The following is a 20,583-nucleotide window of genomic DNA, read 5'->3' on the forward strand; positions in this document are numbered from 1 at the left end:
CTCTTTTTTTCTTTCCTGTGAAGACTTTTTCCCCAGTTTTTGCAAAGGTTACAGAAAGAAAATAGAAAGTAAAAAATAAGCATTAAAAAATTATATATTTTTAAATTGTAGAATTTAAATTTTGGTATGAAAAACATCAATAAAAGAAGAAAACTGAAAGCAAGGTAGCATTTTGGAGCCAGATCCCTATTAAAAAAAAACATGAAACACAGAGGCAAAGTGAAATCAGAAGAAAGCAGAATTTGAAGCATTCTTACATCTTTTTAGGTTCAAATAATACATTTTGATACATTTTGTTTGGATTCCATATGGTGGACTGACACAAAGCATAATGTAATATTGAAGGAAAAGATTAAACAGACAGGATTTTAATATATATAAAAAAAGCCCCCCTTATTCTGATACCCTAAAGACAATCTGGTGAAATTAAAAGGAAGGAGGTTTGTTCGAGAACATTAGTGAATAAACAGCATCATGAAGAACAATGAACACAAGAGAATGGTAAGAGACAAAGTTACTGAACAGGATAAAGCCGAATTAGGTTATAAAGTAATATAATAAACTCCTGATAAACCCACCATCTGAAAACAGAGGGAGCTTAGCACTTCTACATGCCTACAAGACACTGATATCCACTAAAACTAACAAGTTGGCAAAAAGTGCATTTTAGAGATTAAAGATGAAACCAAAATTTAACTTTTTGATAAACATGCCAAATGATATCTATATTAAAGCTTGTGGTTGCAACATATGATAATGTAAAAAAGTTTAAGGGAAATAGAAACTTTTAAAGAGAATGATTATGCTGCAGATGCTTAAACTTGCAGCTAGCAGAAAAATAGTGGACTAAGAAACTAACATGTAGACAAATAGACACACAATGGTCAGACTCACACAGAACTAAAGATGACTGAATCTGTTTACCACAAGGCAGAAACCAACATAATTAAATCCATTACTATATCTTATACAAACAGTTGGTAAGTGTGTATAAGTGTAAATCAAACTAAAAAGAGAAACTTTATATGAGAATGGGTTTAAAAAAAAGAAAGAAAACAAAGAACTGTGGGAACATATTGCCTTTCTTGGATGTCCATGTTAATGTAAGGAAAAACACATTATTCTCATGTTTGGGAATCTGTGTGTGTCTGAGGGCTCCTGTCCTTCCCACAGTTCATCAACCCCACAGCATGACGACTCTTCATCCAACTGCAGCCTCATCTGCCAGCGCTAATTTTTTGGGCTGTGAAAAGCTTCGACACACATCCTCTGACACGACTGTGGGAAGATTGTGTTTTTGTTGCAATCTGCATTCATTAATTCAAACTCTGCCTATCTGAGCATAAAAAAACCTTTTAGAGCAACAAAAAAAGACATGTTAAGCTTGGTGTGCACAAACTTGTGCCTCTAACTTTCATCTCTTTTACACCCAACTGATTCAACATCTATTGTCTATTGTATTAATTCTTTTTAGTAAAAAAAGGTCAGCAAATCACTGCGGCCACAAATATAACAGCTCAATCTGGACAATAAAACACTAATATAAACCAATGTTTTGGTTGTAACGATAATGACTAAATATTGAACAATACAGACTGTGTACTTTTGCGATGACATTATTACTAAGAGGTCTGTGCATTGTCCAATAACAGCAGGGTATACAATCACTATTGCTATTATATTGAGTATTTTCTTGGTATAAATGTTTATTAAGAATTGAGACATGCCATTTCATTCAATCATTCTAATAGATTTAATGCAGAACCAGCGCATAGAACCAGCATGGAGTTGATGCCAGCATCAAGAGGCAGCGAAAAACATGTCCAACTATCATCTGCATTTACAGATGAAGCATAGAAACTCCTGCAGTAAATGTAGCTAAGTGATGATGCTGTAGCTCCCGGTGGCATTAATAATCTAAATCTATACTAAAAAACTATCCAGAAATACCTACAAAGTAGTTGGTATTAACAAAAGATAAATAAAATTATAACTTTGAGCAGACCAAACAAAATACTGTGTAAGATGTTTCTCAATGTTCCATTCTTAAGTCGCTTTATTTAATTAAAAATCTGTGGTCTAATTTTGTACAGTGTTTCTTAACATAATGTTTTCCTGATAACGCAAACACACTCCTCTACATTTTGCCTGTGTTTGGCTGCAAATCCCTTGAAGAAAGCAAATGACTGACAGCATCATTATTATGTGGAACAATGGGATCTTCCTCAAGTTCTGTGTTTAAAAAAAGGGGGGGGGTTTCTGAAACAGATTGAAACTCTCGATTGTACATAAAAAAAAAATACATATATTAAAAAAAAAAATACATGTCATTATGGCCTTTTTCTAGTCAAGACAGAGTCAGAATTTCATATACAAGATGATATGTAAAACAAACTTCTATTAGGGCTAATGATTTATTAAGATTTAGTTTGAAAAAAGAAGAAAAAGTCTATTTTTTTACTGATCCCTCCTTGAGCTTCCATACCTCAGAGTGAAACCATTTCATCACTTTTGCTTCGTAGATGTTAATTATAAAGGGCTGCAACTAACAATTATTTTACAAATCAATTAATCTCTCAATAATTTTTCAGTTATTTAATTAATAATTGGATAGTCTACTTTAAAGAAGACTTTTAACCAAATCAAAGAAGGTGAAACTCAAAGTTTCAAACTTGAGTTCTTTTTTTTTTTTTACAATTTGGTACAATTACTGGGTCGCTCTGTTAGCTAAATGCCTGTTTTAGAGTCTCTACACTCCAGTTAACGATTAGTCGATTACTAAATAATCTATTAATCATGATTATTCCAAATAAAAAGACTTAGACAACTTTTATTGCTATTTTGTATACATAGAGTGTATACAAAACTGAAATTCATTTTGTACAGTTTTTCATGACATTTCCATTTCTTAAAGTGCAGCAGAGATCAAATGTAAATAGTGTGGGAGAAAGAAAAAAAAATGGTGCAAAAAAATCGCATTATATTGAAGTTCAGAGCATTAATATAAATGGTGCAAATATGCAGTATTTTGGTTTAGTGTTGTCAGTGTGATGCAGAGTCTTGTGACATGATTTAGAGTTTTCTCAACAGTTCAGCTGTTTGATGGCAGTGAGAAAGAAACTGTTTCAGAATCTGCGGTGAAGCCTCTTCCCAGAGGTCAGCAGGGAGAACAGTCCATGGTGGAGGTGTGAGGGGTCATTGATGATGTTACAGGCTCGGGACATGCAGCGCCGGGGTGAAATTATTGTTTCAGCGCTAGAATCATACCTCATAAACTAGCTCACTGTGTGATACTCCTAGCTTGAAACAATTAGTGGGTTTTTGTTTTCATTGTTTGTTGTGCAATATGATTTTTTAACAGCAATTTTCACAGCTTGCCTTTTTTTTTTATTGTAGAAAGGCAGTTCAATTAAGAGCTTCACCTTTAACCTCTTTTCTTTCCTTATAAAAAAAAGTCAGCGATCTGCCTAAATTGCTGCACTTTACAGCCTTTTTGTCCATCTCCTGCTCCGTCCTTCTATCACTCATCACCAAGACCCCGGAGATTGATATTCTCCACTGGAGGCAAAAACGCTTTCCAATGGAGAATCGTTGCCACAGTGGTTCCCTCAAAGCTGCTTCGCGATTGCCTGCAAACTTTTACTGTCAATAAAGATAGTTATTCAAGGATGCCGAAAAACGCAATCGAATTCAAAAAAGACAAGATAAAACTCTGTGGTACCCAAAACAGACAACCCTTTCTTCCTAATTAAGCCTTTAAATTCTGTCACTGAGCACCAAAAACAGGGAGGCCTGGTAGAGTTCAACTCTCCCTATGAACAAACCTGACAGTGTGCCAGGGAAGGACCATCGCTGACTCTTTGGGTCAACCAGGATAGCATCATGGTTAAAAACCAAAACCAAAACATTCAACTCTTTTAGCGCCCCACCCCACCCCCCCAGCTCACACATATTACTTCTAAAAGTAATACTGAAGCTCTTTTCATTTGCACTGCCATTACTGAGCAGCAGCGAGGCTGACTAATGTATGTTTGTACAGTAAGCAAAAATACATTAGTCAGTGTACATGAAATGTCCATATTGTTATCCCACACCACAATCCTTCCCTTTGCTAACTAGGCAATCACTGCCATCAAAACCTCCAACTCAGTCCCCTGTAAGTGCTGTCAAAAAACACACAGACACTGAAGTCTCTCTGACAAACACACAGCACATAAACCATTAAAGACTAATTGAATCTAATTTATTTAGTTTTCTGGAAAGAATCATTTAAGGCAGAACTTCCCTAAAACCCCTCAATAAATGACTCTCATACCGTTTTACTCTCTTTTCAAACACAATTAAAAAATAATATATAAATATATACACATTGCAAATGACATGCATATGAGGAGTTCATTTTGGAGCCCGATCTCAGGTCATTAGTAACCCACCATGACGCTGTGGAGTTGGGGTCCGCTGGCGACATGCAGGCCCCTGGCCATTTATTCTATATTAAGTCTTTAATGGGCCCCCTCTCTCTCTCCCTCTTTTGGTTCTTCTCTATCTCTCCCTCCTGACACGCAGCATGTAGGCACAGCGCTGGTAAAATATGCACAGAAAGTCCGGTGCGCACACACAAGCAAAGCCATTCAAATGAATGGTTATTTATTCGCTAAACGAGGATCTGGGTGTTTAATGTTCCTTGGACGTTAGGTAGTTTTCTGGGGGAGGAAGAGCCATACCCCTACGGCTACAGACATCATTTATTTTACACATAGCCTAATACCGCACACTAGGCAGCCGCTGAGAAAAATGGGCTTTGAGAAGGAAAATATAAAAGAAATAATGAATGATTTTTTTTTTTTTTTTTTTTTTTTGGAGGGTGGGGTGAACACATTAGAGGTTGTTGCAGGGAGAGAAGCACTGGGTAGACTTAAAAGCTTAAACCCTACTTTGTTTTGTGTTTGTGCGTCTGCGCTCACAACAGCAACCTCCAAGAAGCACGGCAAAGCCGACAGTGAAAAAAAGATGGCAAATGGCAAAATGTGTGCGAATACGAAAGCCCGCTTCGGTGTTCTTGTTGGATTTTTGAATATCAGCAGGGAGGATGGTGATACATCACTGTGGGTGAGGCTTTCAGGCCTCCATCTACATCTCATCAAAAAGCGGAGGAATTAAACTTCAGAGAGGCTCCGCCGTTATACAAAAAACACCTCCAAAGAGTGACACAAAGCAGGTGAAACGAAACCAAAACATTTAGATCGCCCAAAAGTAACTTCTTGATGCATGAATGAAAAATAAATTATCATTTGTTATCAGTGTTCTTTTCATTTTTTTTGCACCCATCTATCATTTAGAAGACAGCAGATCATTAGAAGCCTCTATGAAAAAGTGGATGGTATAAAATCTGAGTTTAATCAGCATCATTCGTCCAGAAGGAGTTATAAACTCTAATAACTCTAGAAATAATCAAAATACAACATAAAAAAGTGTATTTTGGGGGGTTTTAAGAACTTATATGTTAGAGTTCAGCAATTTAACAGAATCACTTACTAATCATAAATAAAATCATCCAACTGAAATACCGCAAAGCAGCTTGAGTTTGACCTTTAACCCACAAGAGGTGCTTTTCTTCAGGTAACTTCAAAACAAAAATCCTCAACAGACATATCTTTGACTACAATCTGAAGAACTGGTGCGCTAGAATCTCTGAATATGAAGGTTTTTATGATTTCAATATGCCGCATTAAGTTTTATCCAAATGTCTGGCAAAGTTTCTTAAAGTTTTGCTTAAATGATAAAAAAAACCTATTTAGCCATTTTTGAAACCAAGAAAGCTTTAAAATATGTTTTTATTAGTTGTAACTTTTAATCTTAAATGTCAAGCCTCCTGAATCAAGAGATATTATTTGGTATAGAGTAATGGACCATAAACATTAATGGTCTCTCTCTTCCCTTACAAAAGTGATGGTTTCTAAATTAAAAAATAAGAATCCATCGTTATGTCCAATATAAGAGAGTTCTCCACTAAGATGCTTCTGATTGTTGAGCTACTGACTGCTGTGTTAAATTCAGTTGTATTAATTCATTTTTTTGTCTGAATTTGCTACATTTATCTAACTTTCTGAAGTTCCTCTTAGTTTTCCAGTTCCTGCTGAATTTGTTTTTTATTTTTCCTCCATGTGTCCTCTGGATCCCTCCTGACTTTCTTTAGGAGTCTTTTTTTGTTGGATTAATCCTGAATCATCATCCAGAGTAACAAATCTCCAGACTTCTAGTGGAGGAATAGAACACCTCGCCTGTTTCCAAATCATTTATGCACTATAAATACAAAGTTAACAATTGCATAACTCCTGGTCTCTTCTTAACTTAGAAATGTTAATCATGTTTTAAAAATACAATGTACAATATTCTGAATGTAATTGTATAATGTAATGTATATTTTAATATTGGAAACCTGCTCAGGGGCTGCAGATGGATTTTAGCAATAGCTAAATCTGTAAACTCGTCTCTTCTTTGAAGAAATAATGTACTTTGAACTTTTCCCCTGCCAAATAAACTAATAAACTAAACAAATGTGGGGAAACCAGAACCATAGTTAGAGGAGAATTTAATTTTCAACCTAGCAGAGAAAAGAGGCGGTAAGGAAAACCACTTAACCAGAAGGTTGATTGATCATAAAATTGCACAGGATAAATTCTAGCAGGTGCACCTAAGCCCTACATCCCCAAAAGGTGTACCTACAAGGTATTTTTGCTGACACACACAAAAAGCTAATTTCCTTGATGAAACACACCTGAGCCCACAATTATGAGGACAATACTGCCCTCCACACTCACAAATGTAACCATGCATAGTCTATATAAAGCAATGCATGAATGTCAGTCTGTTTTTAAATGACCCAGCTGGTTCGCTAGCTACCCCACAGTGGTTAAAAGCTTTAATAAATGAAACAAAAAATATAAAATAATTATTATAAATAAAATATGGAAGTTTCCTATTTTATGTATGGATATGTGAATTATTTTGGCTCTGTAATAAACTGCAGTCTGTAGCAGTGTTTTTTTGAGCATACAGTATTTAATTTACTTATATAAACTAGAATATTTAATGTAGATAAAATTTTATAAATATATATATATATATATATATATATATATATTTTTTTTTTTGTACATTGGAATTGTACGCGCTGACCTACAGATAAGGAGGATGCTGAAGGTTCGGTGGGTTGGCCTCAGCAAACTGAACCTCATTTAACAAATAATAATAATTATTATTATGGGCCAGGAAACCTTGGGTGAATCCTGAAACCTGGATTCCCTCCTACAGTAAGTCTCCCATTTTTAACATCCTCCAGCAGAGCAGCTTCCATCAAGCACCACTGAGTCACAGTGGTATTGAAATGTTTAGAGTAATCGTTCTGAATGCCTCGCAACTGTTTAAATCTATGTGTATTGATCTGCAGTAGGACTCGCAGTCTCGCACTGAAACTGGGATAAGAATATAATGATGAAAAAACATTTAAATAATTGTGTAAATTTGATTAACAATTTGAGCTGCTTATAGGCCTTTTTCAAAATTATTTTACGGTACGAAAGTATAGCTATGGTTCGCCAATTTATGGCGAACCATAGCTGTAATTTCCCTCTGGGATTATTAAAATATGTCTGATTCTGATTTGAACATGAATTACACCACAATATTTGAATGTTTATAATGACACTGATTAACATTGAGTAATGTTTATTTATATAAAGTTATGTCTCAGAGGACCTTAATGACTTAAACCTTAGAGCAGATACATGTATATTGTGAAGTTTTATTATTTGCTTGTTGCCCAAATAAAACTCAGCATTGGTCTAAATAAGAAAAAGAAAATAGGAACAATGGATTGCGGATAATCCTGCAATGAATGCAGATTTTTAAAGTAAAGTTGTAATTTAATTTGTCGTTTTGATTTGAGCAGAGTTGCATTTAACAACAATGTATGAAATCTGCAGCTTTAACAAAGAATAAGAAACAAACCTCCTTGTCTGTGGTCAGTGACGTGATTGCAAGAGTCATCTCTCCATCCGTAATCTCCTTCAGCTCCATCATCAGCAGCTGCATTAACTCTACATCCAGTCAGTACACACAAACAGACTAACAGTTATATAAAAAACACAAAATGATACAAAACAGTTTCACAACAGACAGAGAAAAACACAAGAATGAATATCTTAATCAGAAGCAGAAGTTATCCAGCCAGATGAGGATGATGGTCTGGATCAGAAACTCAAAACCAAATATTCAGAAAACCTACCTAATGAGGACTTTGATAATGCATTCAGAGACAGATTCCAATTTAACCTTCCTTTTTATTGTTAGTGTGGCTTAGTTCCAGTTTATTTTATCTCTATAACTGATAACTAAAATACTATTTGTGTGTTTCGAGGCTGAGAGGTTTGGATTGAGAAGAGGAAAATGCTTATTAAAGGTTAGTAAGATTTTATTATTGGAAGTAAATATGTGAAATGCATGCAGAATGAGTAGTCAGCGTCCTAATGATAGCAGTCAGCACAGTTTAAGGAATAAAACCTGAATTTTCATTCAGAAGTTAAGCAACTCAGAGCAGGAGGCATTCAAAGGGGAAATTATATTAAATAGTTTCAGACACCGCAGTGGCTTTAAACAGTTATTTACAAAGTCTGTGTTTCTATGGTTCATTGAAAAAAATACAATGTTGTGAACTACATAGGGCCAAGTTACTAAAAAAGAAATAGAACCATTTCAAATTAAAGATTTCAGTCACACAGTTAGAAGACCAATTTGAAAAGATTTGCATTTGACATTTTAAAAAGAATTATTGATGTTGAATTGTAAATTGTAGCTATTAATCCATTATCAAATACTGCAATTTAAAAATGTATTTTTAAATCCTATTTCTGAAAAGGGATTTAGAAACAACAAGTCATGTTTATAAATACCATTCCTTATCAAGGTGCGTTTTCTTTTTAGTCTACTTTCTGTATTTAAGTTTTTGCCTGACCTTCTGGTCCATGTGCACACTTACAGTAAAACAAAGGTAAACCAATCCCAGTGACTGTCTTTGAAAATGGCCTAGAGTTGTAAGAGAAAAAGTGACTACGAAGTGAAAAGAAAGGCCTCGGAAGAGGCAGATATATCCCAGAATGCTTTGCACGGATATCTCTCCTTACAAAGCAGTATGGGATTTGCTGTCACAGCGGCCTGCTGTCAGGCAGTTGCTCCTCGACAGCGGCACCTAATAACAAAGACGGCCCAGGCACCACACGGTGGATCAAAGGGGAAGTGATCATCTGTCCGAAAAGAAAGTTGGCTGATTTACTATATAGTCCCCGCTCTATATAGTGATTGAGGGATTTAGGGGTTAGGGCGGACGTTCGGACAAAGTAAGCTTGTATGAGCTATGAATACAGCAACTTTAAAACAGAGCGTGCACGAGGAGAAATGGGCTCGTGCATGCTCTCACATGCACATTATTTTTTTAAAGTGGTGAGGGTGGGTCTTTTAGAAAATTCAAGAAAACCCTCCACAATACCTTTTAATCACTGTGGCTAACTGTGTCAACAGGGCAGGTGCTGATGATGCAAGTGCTTTGAAGGAGATTTCTGAGATAAACCTAAAAGCATCCATCCAGCACTTAGATAGGTTTCTATCAAATTCAATGAGATTGAACTATTCAAATTGGAGATGCCAATGAGTTTCTATTCCAGTTCTGACCCGGTCGCTGGTCTGCCAGCTCTATAAACCAGTCAGATGGCGCAGTGGTTCTGACCCAGTCAGTGGTCTGCCAGCTCTATAAACCAGTCAGATGGCGCAGTGGTTCTGACCCAGTCAGTGGTCTGCCAGCTCTATAAACCAGTCAGATGGCGCATTGGTTCCTACCCAGTCAGTGGTCTGCCAGCTCTATAAACCAGTCAGACGGCGCAGTGGTTCCTACCCAGTCTGTGGTCTGCCAGCTCTATAAACCAGTCAGACGGCGCACTGGTTCCTACCCAGTCAGTGGTCTGCCAGCTCTATAAACCAGTCAGATGGTGCAGTGGTTCTGACCTGGTGAGTGGTCCACCCACACCACTACTGGTCAACAGGATCATACTGGAACTAACTGGTTGATGTGGTTTCAGCTGGTCAGTGAAACTTTCACTAGAGATGGAACAGTTTATCTGAGAAGATGCTGAAGACTATAAGGACAAGTCATCATGGCGCCTTAAGTGAGTCTGCTCTCACAGACTCACTTAAGGCTTTATGTTTAGAAACGGATGTTAAGTTGACAACAAGTGCAGAACTGATCACTTTGTAACTGCGGAATCAGTACTTCCTGTTGTGATCCAAGTGTGACTGACAAACCAATGAGAGAGCTGGTTGGATCCACGGAGCAACTCAGATAGCGCAAAAAGAAAATAGGAATGAAAAACTGTTAAGAGAATTCACAGGAACCAGAAGAGTCACAGAAACTGTATAATGAGAGGGTGAAGTAAAAAGAAATCCTGACTGCAAAAAAGGATTTGAAAAATGCAAAGTCAAAAAAGATAATGAGAGTGAAAACAGGAAGTATAATTTTAAACATCTGATAAGGAAAAATATTAATAATCAATTCAATTTGAAAACATGTTTTCAAATTGCAGTATTTGATAACAGATTAATAACTCCAGTTTGCAATTCATCTTTGGTGTCTTGACCTTTTTGGGTCTCCAAACTGGAGTCATCCATCACTGTCTTGCTCATAGGTTCCCTTTAAAAGAAGTTAACTTTCTTTTTGAAATGTGCCCATAGCTGAACTGATAAATAAAGGCTACTGAGTTTGATAACACTGCCATAGCTTTTCTAATCATCTTGCTAATACGACTCCACCATTTTTCAGAGATGGTCATAATTCCACTTTATCACAGCGGGGTAGTTATTAAAAACTTCCTGAAAAGTGATCACTGCATATATCTTCTTTAGATCTAAGGCCCTTTACCATAAAAAGAATCAGGAACCTTCTAGGTGTACTGGTCACTGACACTGGTTTTTCTTTTACTGCACCTTTTTGCTTCACTTTATCTGGCAGATTAACTGTGGCATCATCCCACTGCTCCAATGATCTTAAAACGTCCTCCAGTTCTTCTGGACCATGGCCACGTTTGATCCATAAAGCTTCTTTAAGTAGCGGCAAGGCATCTGGAGACGAACAAGACAAGCATGCAAAAAAGAAAAACTCCAATCAATAAGTAGAGAACAGTTCATGTTTGTGTAATTTGAAAATATGCTGACTTGACATCCGTCTGTAAAAGAAGTATCTCTAAAATTGTGGCGTAGGCACCTACTGAATGGGTGCCTACGAATCAATTTTACAAGGCAACAACATGTAGCAAATAAATTTCCTCTAGTATGATGTAAATTTCTCTGGGCACAAGCAATTTGGCTCATCTAATATGTTATAAACCGGAATATTGTACAAAGATCTGTTATAAAGACATATGACATGGATAACTCAGCATAATTTATTCTCCGGCTCAATTCCTTTGCCTGTTTTATTTCAACTGCTGTGGTTTACCCATTTTAGTAAGAGCTTTAATTCCAGACTCTTGACTGAAGAGAAGAAAACCAGCAGAGTACAGTATAAAGATGTTTTTTACATCAGCTCTGTGACACTGTTTTAATTGTTTTAAAGATAAAACAAATTTAATTTGTAATTTCAATTTTTTAAAACTTGCATTGATACTCTTTAAAGATGAAGCATTTGCATGTTTGCCATTACTCGCATATGAACTGGAATAACCAGCTCACGCTGAATCCTTGGAGTACAATATAATGTCAAATTCAAGTGCTCTAGGAGAGCTTTCTGCCTGATTATTGAGTCATTTTTAAATGGATTTTAGGCATTCATCTATAGATCCAACCAGAACCAAATCTATATCCATAGATCCAACCAGAACCAAAAGCTAATTCATCCAAAATATCTTCCAGGAACCTCCTCCACTGACCTTGACGGTGGCTGATAATTATAATAGTTTAACTTTATTGATCTCACATTGGAGAAATTTACCTCTGCGTTTAACGCATTCCTTGGGGAGCAGTGGGCTGCCATCGTGGTGCACCGGGGGAGCAGTGAGGGGGTTAATGGCCTTGCTCAGGATCCCCGAGTGGCATTCTGTGGGAGTTGGACTCGAACTCAGAACCTCAGGATTCAAAGCTCTATGCTCTAATCACTAGGTCACCACTCCCCTGATCTTAAAATAAAATAAAGATGATTTTATTTAACTTCCCATTTTGGGGCTGAAATGCTGTCGCAGCTTGGAAAACTAGTGGGTGGCCAAAGAACTCATAGGAACACCTGAAGTCAGTAGTTTGACGGGTTGATCACTGCATACCTTGAATTTCTTTGTTGTTTGGGTCGGGAAAAATAAAAAACTTGAAGAAAAGAACAAATCTGAACAACTGCTGAAGTTGAAAGAAGTTAGATTTTGGGTCTCTATGTTCCGTTCTATGTTTTCTTTTTACCCATACTCACCAACCCTTATCGCACTTTCCCCCCGATCTTTCCTGGTGGGTGTTAAGCGAGTCATGTAAGGGGATTTGTGTGTGTCCTCCTTCATCGCCCCATTACTCCCTCCAGGGGGGGTTGCCTTTGCCTCTCTCACCTCTGAGAAGCTCCCTCAGCGGTGCTCTGCTCTGCTCCGCTGCTTCTTGAAGAATCTCTCTTGCAACTGTTGTCAGCGCGGACAGTGCCCCATCATCCACTGCGTCCCGCTGCCCATCCTGATGGACAACTCGCAGGATGCTGGACTCCAAAGTGTGGTACTCAGAGCTAGGAAGAATAAAGAGATTTACAAGAGGGGTGAAGGGGGTATGGAGTGCTGCAGGGCAAGAAGTTATGATTGTGAGCCATTTGAGCAATTGCAATTTTCCTTAGGGTCATAAGAGGACCACATAGAGGCCCGTAATGCACACAGATTCTTATCTAAATTGTATTTTCACAAGCCTTTGAAAACACAAACAAGACATAAAAATCTTAAAAAGACATTTGAGTACCAAAGGGCAACCATTAATTACTGTATTTTCATTTAGTGCAACAACTCTCAGGTGAAATTTAAAAGGTAAAGTTTTTAAGCTAAATAAACTCACTTCAGCTCAGGAGTGTTGGTATGATTTACATTTTCTCACCTCTCCAGCACTCCGTCTCTCAGCAGACTGAGCAAAAGCTTTCCAGCTTGGTGGAGATTCATAAGGTCTACATCCTCCCTCCAGAACAACAAGCTCTCACTAATTTTCACTCTTTGTAGATATCTGACGGTCTCCTCCGGCAACTCTTTGCTGCACCGCTTCCTGCACAGCAAGGGTACACATACTCCACCTGAGGGTTGCATCTAGATCACAAAGAAACACACAGAGAGCAAAAACTAAATCAGCTTGGAATTAAATGTTCCTATAGACCATGTAAAGTACAGTTTGATACAGTTATGCCTCTTAAATGAAGACCATTGCTCTGCTACCCAAAACCTACCTGCTAACTTTCCCAAAAAGGCTCAAGCATGTTATACTACATCACCTAAAGGCACAATGAATAAAAAAAACAGATATTTACTAGTGTTGCACCGATACCGAATATAATGGTGGTATCGGTATCGGCGAGTACCAACAAATAGGGCACCGATACCATTTTGAGAGCCAAAAGTTTCTTCAACTATTGTCACCCATTCCAGGTAGACAATAAAAAGTTCTACTGGATTCACTTTGTATTTGATTTTTTCCTGCTTCACAAAGGTAGGCAGCAGCTTGACAAAGCCATGATGGCAATTATTTTACATTATTATGGTATCGGTATCGGCCGATACTGCACAGCGAGGTATCGGGGCCAAAAAATGGCAACGGCGCAACACTAATATTTACTGATCTGGACCAGAAGTGTACCAAATCAGTCCTTGAGGGCCAGAGTCTAGCAGCTTCTAGAAGTTTCCGTGCTTTAAAGAAGCTGATTCAGATCAGAGAGGCTAAAGAGGAGAGCTTTGCCGGTGGAAGACCAAGAAAGTCAGGTTTCTAGAGGATCCAGTACTTAGGCAGCACTGCTTGGCAATCCATTAAAAAAATACAGGCTGCTCTGTGACAGACCCAATACTTTTGGTAATTATTTTACAACTTACACAACTAATACAAAAAAATGGTACTGATTAAGATTTTTTACAGCATTTCATAGTTCTGCCGTTAGCCATGTGAAATGTATTTTTTTAGATCCTTTTTCAATCATGTTCAGTCGACTCATATGTAAAATTTATAAATGTTAATGTTTTGTTTATATGATCAAAGACAAGTAAAGCAACCTAATTTTAATTTTCTACCACCATACTCCGCTAACATCTAAGAAGATGCTAGCACGAGTGGATAACTTGCCTCTCAGTGCTGATGCTCTGTGCATAACCCTTACACTTTGAAATGTTGCCCATTGTAGCCAATGGAGTTATCAGAACTTTTCTATTTAATGGCTCTGATTGAGATGAGGAAATCAGGTGTGACGAAGCAGGGAAACATTTCACACAAGCAGGACACTCGCCCCTCGAGGAATGACTTTGGACGATAATAGTATTGTCTCAAATTGAGTGTTTAACGATCTCTGTTTGATGAGGAAAAATCTAGATGACATCGGACCAGCTTGAATCTACAAGATGTTGAACTAGAGATGGACAAAAGCAGTCCAGACATTGTCTTATATTATATATATAAAATATAACCAAATCATTGTTACTAACCTAAAGGAAACTTCAGTATCATCGGGCATATGCAGTGTTTTTAATCAAAGAACCATTTGATTGACCAAATGAGCACTTGGGCAATAGTGCAGTCGTTAAGGGTGAAGTTAAGGATACATTTTTTTATGTTGTACCTGTTAATCTGTGATGCTCTGTGCAGAAAGCCATATTGCTCATAGGAAGCACCAAAACTGGTTGGATAAACAAAAGTTTCACATGTAGGAAGTAATTAAACTGTAGCAACTAGAAAAGCACGGAGAATACAGACCTCCTCCAAGTGGTGTATTTCCCGTTGCAATTGGACTTCCACCTTAAGTTAATAACTGTATTCACAGAGTCTTTCAGAATTTTCGTGTTTTCCGTTACGTGCAAATCAATGAAGTCATTGCCACAATATTTCAGGTATTTCCTACTTTTTTGTGGTTCATCGACTTGTTAAAGTGGTGTCAGTGCCGTTGGATGTAGGAGTTTGCCCTGAAATCAAAGGGTTGACGGTTCAAGCCCCGGCTCCGGCTTCAGTGTCGTTGTGTCATTGGGCGAGACACTTCACCCGCATTGCCTATGGTGGTCATTAGGCCAGTGGCGCCAGTGTACAAAGCCTTGCTTCTGTCAGTGCGCCCCAGGGCAGCTGTGGCTACAATGTAGTTTGTCACCATCAGTGTGTGGGTGAATTATTGAATGTAGTGTAAAGTCAAGTCTCCTGACTTGAAAAAGCGTTATATAAGTATAGGCCATTTACATTTGTTAGCTAGTGTGGTTTCTCTATAATGTGTGGGAATTAACAAAAGAAACTAAAGGTGGTATGCCTCTAATCCATCTCTGAACCACAATGGAGGTAAAACGGCATATATTTTGAAGGTAAAGTGCTTTTAAAGGAGCTTATTGTTAAAATATGTATCAGGGTTTTTTAAAGGGCTGTTGACATCACAGTACAGAGGCTGAGTGGCTACAGAACAAAGCGACATCCTACATCCATCCACCACTCCTCTACACAGAATAATCTGTGCTCGCAAATAAATTTTAACCCCTTTTAGAACTTGAATCATAAATGTACAGCAACTGATGCTGTTATTACCTGACTGAGATGTAGTGCTAAACACAGTGTTGCAGCCACAGTGTCCACATCAGGCTCTGGTCCTCCTAAGACAGCATGGACAGGACCTCCAGGTAAACCTGCCTGAAAACACACACAAAGAATCTCTGTCTTTGTTTCTCTGCATTTTATTTAACTCAATCAGCTATAGTCAGATGTACATTTGGAAAACATACTATTTGCTTTTACAGGGAACAGCTGATTATAGGCAACTATACATTATTAAATAGCTTAAACTTACATCCCCACATATTCTAAAGATCATTAAGCCAGTAGGTCCATATTGGATGGATGTAGCATCTAAAAAACCCACTTTATGAATTAATAATAAAAACCCCGGTTTCACATGATTCAGCTCAAGTTTGACAGGTAATGCTTTTAATCAGGGTTGGTGAAGGTGTCAGAAAATCACTTCTAACAGCCGAGCAACAGGAATGCCTTTCACCTCTCAGTGTCATGCCTTGTCAGAGCAGCGATTAGTTCCACTGGCTACATTTAACGATGAGGACAAAAACTCCCCATTTCGGGTAAATGGACATTAATGAGAGCTCCACTGCAAAGATTACGCATTCATTTCTGTGCAAGAAAGGCAGGAAATTAAGTCTCTCCCCTCATTTGTTGACTAGGATTCTTGGAATTGTCCTTGAAAGTGGGTGATAATTAATGATCTTCCAGCACAATCCAAATAGGTTTGAACACAGGGCAATAGTGTAAACAAACAAACATGAGGAAATTCAGAATATAATGTTTTTAAAATGTTAAAAATATCCCAAAATGAGCATATTTATAAACAATTTGAAAAATAAACAGAAATGTCCCAAATTAATTTTAGAAAGCATGAAAACAACCTAGGAGCGACTATGCACAGCATGTCTTGTTCTTTGTTGATCTATTCTGCCTTACCTCCCAACAGATAAGTCCAATCACCGCCTGCACAAGCCCTGCTGCAAGCCTGTAGCGTTAATTACGAGGCAAAATGCAGAAACAATGACTAGCCTTTCTATCTGGAAAAAAATCTTAATTGGTTTGTAAGATGTTGAAATGTCAAATAACGAAATAAACCAAAAAAAAGACCTATGCCAATCTTTTTATAATGTTCCCCCACATCTTCTCTAGAAAAATCTGAATGGCTTTTCATTCTTTTGTTATTTTAAAGAAGCTAAACAAAATGAAAGGCTGGTTTATTTCCTTAGTCAACATTTTTCCCTACAATGGTAGAAAAGTAGAATAGATCCATGTACAGTGCTGTAAAAACATATTCCCACAACTTACCTCTACATTTTCCAAACACAAGAATTTGATATGAATTCAAAATCTGAAAAGTGTGGCATGCATCCAATCTCAATCAAAACCATATTTTGGTGTAAGACTTTTAATGTAAGTTTCTAGCAGCTTTAAACTTTTAGACACTGATACATTTGCCAATTTATTCCAAAGTCCAGAGTGAGCATCTGTGAATCACAGTGGATTTTTTCCTGTCTGAGCCTCCAGAGGTTTTTTCTTATCACCTTTCAATTTCCATTTCAACTTCAAACCCAAAGAAAAACACCTCCAAAGCACAATACTGCTACCAACATACTTCTTTGCTTTGTAAACTTCTCTGCAATGTTCTCCCTGACATTACTTGTTTCAGTCTTATGTTTCAACACTGGTCAGCTGACTACCTTCTGTTGTTTATATCAAAAACAAGGATGAATTTCAGATTAAATATCAGACAGGCCTCATGTTTAATGTTCCCCACCAACCTGCACATGCCATCGTAGAAGTTTGCATTGGAAATTTGTACTTGAACTGAGATTAAAATACACAAAACTGGATTAGTCATTTAATGTCTGAAGGTAGTATGTTGGCAATAGATTTTATTTAAGAGAATAAAAGCAAAATGGGAGGCAACAAAAGCATGCAACATTTTCCAGAAAGTTTAATAACATAAAAAAAATAATAATAATTTTTCTGGGTCAGAATTATGTTGTGTCTATTATTTCTGTTCAGGTCCAGCACATAAACACAAATTAAGTTTGTGTTTATGTGTTTATGAAGTAAAAACATGTCAAAAAAGCTTGATGGATATAAAAAGGTTTATTCATTAGTGCACTCTTAACATGGTTAGTACACTTCAGTACCCCAGTCAGTCCTCCAACATAATTTTTTGTTTAATATGAGGGAGAATCTTAAGCCAACCAGCTTTTATGAACAAATGTTATCACTTGAACACTGGGTGACGTATTTAACTTCCAATGACTAGTTAAAGCTCAGTCGGCAGAGAAAAGGTTAGTGGCAGTCAGTTAGCCTGAGAGTGTGACTAGAAAACATCAGGTGAGATTGGATGAGGATTTAAAAAGACCTCAAAATGAAGAGCTGGGCTGAAAACAAATATGGTGGATCAGATATGTAGAAGATCAACTAGAAGTAATGTAACTTAATGGGTGAAAAAATATGCAAATCAGTGATAATCAGAGGTTAAAATCAGAAGGTACAGATCTAAGCAGAGGTGAAGAAGGCATTAGGAGAGGAACGTTAAGAGGAGAAGATGTGTGAGAGAAGATATGATGCAGTTCTTTCATAAGAGGGAGAGAGGGAAGATAAATCAATACTAGATAGGCAGCAGGGAGGAAGTGATGCATTAGCGGGAGAAAAGGCCAGTGTCCGTGCAACTGCAACAGGAAAATACTGGTGTGTGTATATGGGTGTCCACATGAGCATGTATTAGTCATCTGATATCTTTCAGCTGAAGTGCTCTGCTCTCTTCCTTTAAAACATTCCAGATCACTCTCCTTCTTTGGATGATGGTCAAGAATACCTGTTTTTTTCAGCAAGACAGTACTGCTACTGCTGCTCTACAGAAAACAATTTGATTTTTAACATTTTAAAAAAATGTTTTGCTATTAATTTCCCATTTTTATCTCTTCCGAGAGAAAGTTTATCTTTTGACAACACAACTTAAAAAAAAAACTTCAATGAAAACAAGCAGCATATTTCTGTTTCTCATAGATCTATTTTGCTCCAAGATAATGTACTAAAGTTGCTGGGGATTTTTTTAATAAAAAGCCCTCCTTCTGTGACCCAGTTCATAACCAAACAGAACCCCACCACCTGACATCCATAAGACAGAAATCAACTCTCAATCTAAGTTGGGCAGAATGAAATAGCATATTGTCCTTTATTGTCCAACGATGAAAAAATGTAGTTGCAGCGGCAGCATAATGAACCATTAATTGAAGTGTGCAGATATACACAAGGATACAAAATATAGCATAAACAAAAAAAAGATAAGAGTAGTAAGAGTAGGGGGGAAAACTGTATTTATTTAAAATTGAAGAGTCCAGGAACTGAGGTGTGGAACTGAGAAGGGTGATTTAAAAAAAAAAAAACACTGTAACAGTGCAGGTATATTCATGCATAAACAATCCAACAGGCTACTTACATGAACGACAAACTGTAAAAGTAAATGAAGGAGATAAAAACCAAACTTCCAGAGGAAAGCAGTGGTGGTTCTAAAACTGACCCTAGGGGAAAGGATCTGCAATAACTCTCCTTCGTGCACTTAGGGTGCAGTCTGTCACCGAAAGAGTTCCCAGCTCTGCTTGATCTGGCAGACACTGTCTAGTGGTGATGTTATTTTTGCCACAATTCTTTTTCTCCAAACCTACTCTTGATCAAGGGGACATCCTAGAACAGCCCTGGCCTTCCCATTAATTGTATCTTATTATTTCATCTGAAGATTAGGTCCTGCTCTAATATTCTACACCATAGAACATGACTGAGGCCTCCACAGAGTAAAAAAGGGTCTTCAGGCTGCAAATTACATAATGTGACTCCAGTACAACTTAAGCATCATCAGCCACATGGTGTAAAGCAGTATTTCCATACAGAGTCACCAAAACAAAGCTTAGAGGCAAAATAATTTACATAGAAATATAGATTTAAACACCACACATCCTGCCTGCTGTTGACTGGACATGAAAAGAAGCAGAAAACACAACAGATTTTCCTCCAACCTTTTGCCTCATGGCATCTCCTGAGACTGTGCTGCCCTATACAGAGAGTCATATTGCATGTCTGAAACACCTCCGGCCGTAGCAGATATGATTGGCATTAGATCCATTTTACATCTCCTCTTCACCTGTAAAACCCATGATTAAGTAGTTAATTTGGCCCATTCTGTGACCCAGTACTAATTTTCATGCTCATAGATATCATAGATATTCATAGATATCAGTATAATGTAAAACTAACAGCACCTCAGACACGCAGTTACAGTAGTTAATAAATAACATCTGACAGAATAAAAGTTTAAAAGCCCCTTCAAGTGTGTGGATGCTATAAGTAATCTGATCTTACAGTTTGAGCTCTTTGCAAAAAGATGATGAGCTGAAGAGCAAAGAACTAAGAAGAAGAGGAGATGGGTTCAGTAAGTATGGGTAGAGCCAATCCAATTAAAGGTATGGCTGTTCTGGATCAGGGCCATCTTTAAAGTGAGTGAAAAAAAAAACTCTTAGAGAATGGCAAAGATAATGAGAGGTATGCGAAAGTCTGAATCATCAAACTTTAGACTCGAGAGATTCTTTCAAGAGATTAAAAAAAATGTGCACAGTATGTGTGAATTCAAAAAAACTAAATGAGCATAAATATGTTGCACCTCGTCTGCAACTTCAAAGGCACTCACCGCTTTGCCTCTTTGACACCTGATTACCTCATGGTGCTCTGATTTGCAAATGTACATCGTTTCTTTTTTTGACAGCTTACACCGCATTCTAC

At 37.4% G+C, this 20,583-nt stretch overlaps 1 protein-coding gene across 2 annotated transcripts in view; it reads right to left on the reverse strand.

Annotated features, from left to right (window-relative positions):
* Positions 1-20,583, reverse strand: part of LOC119797393 — a 52,345-nt gene that overhangs the window by 29,621 nt on the left and 2,141 nt on the right. Inside the window, exons 2-6 of one of the 2 annotated variants that reach the window (XM_038306461.1) lie at positions 15,808-15,909; positions 13,153-13,355; positions 12,630-12,796; positions 11,032-11,166; positions 8,011-8,099 (exon numbers count right to left, since the gene is read on the reverse strand). In XM_038306461.1, coding sequence (XP_038162389.1) covers positions 8,011-8,099; positions 11,032-11,166; positions 12,630-12,796; positions 13,153-13,355; positions 15,808-15,909 — 696 coding nt within the window. Of the gene's footprint in view, positions 1-8,010; positions 8,128-11,031; positions 11,167-12,629; positions 12,797-13,152; positions 13,356-15,807; positions 15,910-20,583 lie in introns of those variants that run through there. The other variant, XM_038306462.1, reaches the window with a different exon arrangement.

The sequence above is a fragment of the Cyprinodon tularosa genome, unplaced genomic scaffold (genome assembly GCF_016077235.1).
Source record: "Cyprinodon tularosa strain WSP-4 unplaced genomic scaffold, ASM1607723v1 ctg581, whole genome shotgun sequence".
Taxonomy (NCBI): domain Eukaryota; kingdom Metazoa; phylum Chordata; class Actinopteri; order Cyprinodontiformes; family Cyprinodontidae; genus Cyprinodon; species Cyprinodon tularosa.